The sequence below is a fragment of the Nematolebias whitei genome, chromosome 16 (assembly GCF_014905685.2).
Source record: "Nematolebias whitei isolate Nwh7 chromosome 16, NemWhi1, whole genome shotgun sequence".
NCBI classification, from domain to species: domain Eukaryota; kingdom Metazoa; phylum Chordata; class Actinopteri; order Cyprinodontiformes; family Rivulidae; genus Nematolebias; species Nematolebias whitei.
The window spans coordinates 23,174,749-23,180,653 of NC_056513.1; the positions used below are offsets into that span (position 1 = coordinate 23,174,749).

Sequence of the window (5,905 nt, forward strand, 5' to 3'; positions counted from 1 at the left end):
ACCACGCTGCTAACAGAACCACGCTGCTAACAGTACCACGCTGCTAACAGTACCACACTGCTAACAGTACCATGCTGCTAACAGAACCATGCTGCTAACAGTACCACGCTGCTAACAGTACCATGCTGCTAACAGTACCATGCTGCTAACAGAACCACGCTGCTAACAGTACCACGCTGCTAACAGAACCACGCTGCTAACAGTACCATGCTGCTAACAGTACCATGCTGCTAACAGAACCACGCTGCTAACAGTACCATGCTGCTAACAGGAGTCAGGACCATGCTGTTAACAGTGCCTTGCTGCTTACAGAACCACACTGCTAACAGTAAGTACCATGCTGCTGTAGATGTAGTTCTTTTTCACTTTTGGTGTCTTTTTTTGTATTTTTGTTGCATGCTTTGCTATTTCTTGTTGTTGTTGTTGTTGTTGGTTTTTGACCAGTCAAGATGGTTCTTCTCATCCTGGGCATTTCATTGCATTGTTGACGTATTGATCTGCATATGACAAATAAACCTAAACTTACCAGTAGTACAATTATTTGTTCCTTTGCCAAACAACATTTAAGTCTTAAAGTTTTACTGTTTAAAACCCCTATTACAATTCTCAAATCCATATTTTATTCATAACAGAGCACAGTAAACATGTAAAATGTTCAAACCTATAAATTGCAGTTTGGGGAAAAAAATAATTTGGATTTTTATAAAACGCAACACATTTCAAAAAAGTTGGGATAGAGCCACGTTAACCTCTATGAAGCATCCCGTCTTCTTTCAACTAAAGTCTGGAAATGTCTAGGACCTGAGGAGACAAGCTGGTGGAGTTTGAGGAGGCAAATGTCCTATTCTTGTCTGATGCAGGACTGTAGCCGTTTAACAATCCTGGGTCTTCTTTGCTGGATATTTTTTGTTTAATGATATATCAGATGTTTCTACTGAGGAAAGGTCTGGACTGCAGGAAGGTCAGTTGAGCACCCGAAGTCTCCAACTACGAAGCCATGCTGTTATAATGAATGCAGTCTTGCTGAAACATGCAAGGACTTCCCTAAGAAAAGGTATTGTTTGGGTGGGAGCAAATGTAATTTTAAACCCGTGTAAACTTGTCTGCACTTATGGAGCATTTCCAGAGGTGTAAGATGTCCATTGACAAAGCTAATGCACCCCCATACCATTAGAGAGGCAGGCTGGTGCTCGTGGTTTACAAAATAAATTTCGCATCTTGATTTGTCTGACCACAGAGCAGTTTTCCACTTTCCCTCAGTCCACCAGGTGTTTAAAATTAGTTTTGGTCCAGAGAAGACAGCAGTGTCTCTGGATGGTGTTCACATATGGCCTCTTTTTTGCATGATAGAGCTTTAGCCATCATTTTTGGATGACACAGTAAACTGTATTTATAGATAACGGTTGTGAAAATGTTTCTGAGTTCACACAGAAATAAATCAGACCTGGTTTGTGGCACCTGAGGATGTGAAGATCAGGTGGATCTGATACAGACTTTCAGTCTTGTCCTTACAGCAGAGATTTCTCCAGATTCATGAAATCTTTTTGATGATATTATAAACTTTAGATAATAGGATTTAACCTCAGACTGGTGAACCTCTGCCCATCTTCACTTATTAGCACCTCTTTAAAGTGCCCAGTCCTCTTATAGCCATCTAATTTATTGCAAAATGCTCCTTCAGCCGTTTCATATTCTTACCATTTACTTTTACAGCCTTTGTTGCTCCTGTTCCATCTTTTTGAGATGTGTTGCTTCCAAAAAAAAAAAAGTCAAAATGACCTGCTTTGTTTTCTTTTAAAAAAATGCACAATTCTTACGTCAAACAATTGAAGATTGGTATGTTCCACTGCAGATAAAATGTGAATTAATGTAATAGCAAACCATTCTGTTTTAATAACATTTTACATAACACATTTTTTCAATGCTAATCTACGCTCCTGTCAAATTATAACAAAGAAGAAGAAAACGCACCAAAAATCAAAGTAAAAGTCCCTTAACTTGAGGACCTGAGGAGAAACTGGGAGGTCAAGCAAAACAGGAATGCTAAGGTGCTGCATTAGTGCAGTTAGTGCTCTCTAATGTTTGACAGGAAGAAGTGAAATATAGTTTAAACAGATGGAAAACAGCCTCAGTCTTTGAGGTCATGTGTTCAAAACAGAACATTTTGAGCCAGAGGGAAAACAACAACTTTATTTTAAGTTCGTTATAGTGGATCAATCAATCTCTAACAAATTAAATGTTGCTGTTGATATTCTGGACCAGTATCATAATTCATAAAGCCAAAAGAAAATATATATTTTGTATATGTATATTATATATATTTTACTCTATCACGGTTTTTCAAAATAAGATTGGACATGCCATACTTATTGTCGGATGAGCCGCACGATAGGCATGGAATTTTTATTTAAAATAAATTATTTTAAATTATTTCGCACCTCTTGCACCTTTGTGCGGCCCACACTGCAGGATAAGCTTCCTGCTGCAGCTCAGTCCAGAGCGGAGAAGTGGGCGTGGCCAAGAACGCTTGCATGTGGCAAAGAGCAGAGGAGGCAGGGAGCTGAAATCATGACATTCTGTGGCTCTTTTAGAGCGTTTAGAGTTTAGAAACATTGTTTAGAATATTGCAAGAATGTGGGAAGGGTTTAAGATGCCTAAATATATAAATAAACTAGTACTTACTACTTGTACTACTATACACGCTCTAAAAGAGCACAGAAAGTCATGATTTCAGCTCTCTGCCTCCGGCTGTACTCTCGGCCACGCCCACTTCTCCGCTTTGCACAAGATCAGCTGATCAGCTGCAGGAGGAACCTTCTCCCACAGCTGTGGGCTGCACACAGGTGCTAAACCATTTAAAGTACTTTATTTAAAATTTTTAAATCGGGGCCGGCGCTTCGGTTCCTCCTGGGCTGTTCCGATTCTTTTAATCTAGGTTCCTGGTTGTGATGGCCGGCACTTTGACCGGGGTGGCTGCCGGCTTTCGGCGGGGGGTCGGCTATGGTAGTGTACGTGTGGTCATTGGTGGTGTAGGGCGGCGGTTGGGGGCGTGGCTTCGCCTCATCAGGGCACTGGCTGGTCTTCCTGTGTGGCATTTGCGGTGGGGGTGCTGTGTGTGTGGGGGGTGCGTAGGTGGTGTGCTGGGGCGTCTCCGGGCCTATGGTGCGGAGCTCTTGATGTGAGAGCCGGCCCTCCTCAGCTGCAGCTCCCTGCTGCTCTGCCCCTTGGGCTGGGGCCGGCCTGTGGTCGCTGTCAGGTAGATTGTGCATGCGGTCGGCCCGACAGAGATTCTGTCGGGCTATCTGTGTGTGCCTGTTGGTTGCTCAGGTTGGGTTTTTGGTGGTCCCCCTCTCTTAGATCAATTTGGGCCCCGCGTTTGGTGTGGGGCCCACTCCCCCCGGTCGTGCCCCCCTTTGGCGGGGGGCCCCCTTGCCGCCGGTGCATTGGTGGCTCTCGCCGTCTGGGCTGGGTGGTGGGGTGTACGTCGGTCCGCCCTGTTGCTGCCTGGCGGGGCCTAGGTGCCCTGGCTCCATCGGGGCTCTGCTGGGGGGTGGTATGGCCTCGGGGCTTGGGGCTCGGTGTCCATGGCCGGATCTACTTGGGGGGGGGGGCATGGGTTGCCGGCCGGACCTGTGGGCTCGTCGCTGCAGCTTCCTGGAGGCTCTGCATTGTGGGGGCTGGGGTCACCCGGTTCTTTCCTCTGCTCCTCTCTGGGGGGGTGCGGTTCTCCCTGTTGGGAGACTCCTGGGGCTCCGGGCCTGTGGGCCGCTGTGTGTCTGTGGCTCCGGTCCTCCCTATGTTGCCATTGTGTCCTGGGGGGGCGGGTCTGTGGGCCCCCGCGTCCACTATTGGGCATTCTTTTGGAAAAATCTGGTGGTGGCGGGCGTGCTTGCGCGGGTGTTTGGATTCAGGTGCTTTGACAGATGCACGCTAGGTTGGGTAGTGGTGGAAGCTAGATGATTCCTTGTGCGATGTCGAATGTTTCGTGGTGATATTGTGGGTGGCATTGTGCTGTGCATGTTGTTTTGTCATGGTGGTCTCGTTTTATCTATTTCTCTTTTATTTATTTATTTATTTATTTACTCTCCTTTCTTCTTTTTCTTAAAAAAAAAAAAAAAAAACCATTTTAAATCCATGCGGATTGTGCGGCTCATCCATCTATCAGCCAATTATGTGTCATGTCCAATATTATTTTGAAAAACCGCGATAGAGCGAGTCCGAGAAAAACGAACTGCCAAGTAGCGAGGGACCACTATTATTTTCTGATTAAACTTAGTGAAACAAAAGTAAAAGAAGCCAAACTAAGAACTTCTTTTTGGATTATTCAAATTGTAGTCTTGGAGTTGCAATGTTGTTATTATTCTCCATACAAAAACATCAGGCTATCTTTTAGAAAAGAGATCGTTTCATCCAACAAGTCTTCACAAAGCAACCCTCCATTATTTTCCTTACAGCTGTACTTGCTGAGATCCATGTAGATATAAAAAGAGAAGAGGAAATGCTTGAGCTATTAACAGAAATGCATGTCAATCATAGAAAAAAAACAACATGTCCTACCAGTTTGTTGTTGTCATAGACATTTTCCTTCCTCAGAGAATCAAAATCACTGGAAGAGAATAAAACATGAGTAAGAAAACATGTGCTTAAACTTCCATTTCTTAAGAGTAAGCATGTGTCGTTTAGTCACGCATGGTTTCCTCACGTCAACATCGTGACGTGACTGACAGGTCAGCAGCTCCGTCACTGATCCCAAACAGAAACCAAACAAAGCTCGGCCTGAAATCACCCCGGGGTCAAAACTCAGCTAAGCCTTTCAGCTGCGTTTACCGTCTGTGTGGACATTAAACGCACCGCTGCAGCTGAACCTGCAGGGCACAAACATGAAGCGGATTGAACTCCTCCGAGACAAAACCAGGAAGAGTCTGAAAAGTGTTAAAAGTTTATGGTGACGACTTTAGGGTTTGAAATATCTGACAAATTAATCCAAGACGAGCCATCAGCAGATTATTTATTCCAGCATAACTTCGAAGCACTATATCACTTCTTGATGGGAAACTTTCTATTAGGGCTGAGATTTATTGGTTGACTTCTGATACTCCAGCTTTAAACTGGAATAAATGACGTCAAGGACGGACAGAACCACTTCAGTTCCTTGGACAATATCTCTTCTATGAATCATATTTTGCTTCCATTACATCAGATGTTTATTCTCCAGCGTTGTGGAGATTTTCCAAACTTTTTGGGAGAACATTGCTTGCATTTTTTTGCTCATTATCAGCCCTTGTATCTGACAGGGCTTCTTTTTTTAGGCTTATTAAATGCTGACCTCTAACAAAAACATCTAACTCAAGGGATGAACTAGTGTTGCGCTAACGCGTGAAAGCAGAAACATTTTAAATTTGATCTTCGAGCATGTTACGATCATCAGCTTGCCACAAATACATATTTTACCCACTTTTTTGTTACACTGCAAACACATCAGTTTGAAAGGCGTAAAATACAAGTCTGCACCCAGTGGTCAGAAACAAATAGCCCGTCGCACAAACACATCCAAGAGATGTAAAAGAAAAACGAGAAACTGACGCAAACATTTTGAACAGCAAAGGATCAGTTTCAAAAATGTAAATACCTAAAAAAGAAAAAAAGAAACCATCCTGGTGCATGCTCAATAATCCAGATAGAAGAATCTAACAAAGTTAACTTGTTGAAACGTTTCATCTTCAATCCATAGGACTTTGTCAGTCTGAGGAGCTGCAGTATAAATAGCACCTTCTCATAGTGGATCAACCAGTTCACTGCTGACAGACAAAACCAGCTCATCCCGTGATAAAGGAGGACCATCAGCCTAACGATGGATTGTTAGTGCTCACGTGATGAAGGAGGACCATCAGCCTAACGATGGATC

The 5,905-nt window shown here is 43.8% G+C and overlaps 1 protein-coding gene across 1 annotated transcript in view; it reads right to left on the minus strand.

The window, feature by feature from the left end:
* The window catches only part of LOC119422960 (MICAL-like protein 2), a 24,994-nt gene that overhangs the window by 17,421 nt on the left and 1,668 nt on the right, over window positions 1-5,905 (minus strand). Inside the window, exon 2 of the mRNA XM_037690371.1 lies at window positions 4,558-4,606. Within this exon, the coding sequence (XP_037546299.1) occupies window positions 4,558-4,606 (49 nt within the window). The remainder of the gene's footprint in view (window positions 1-4,557; window positions 4,607-5,905) is intronic.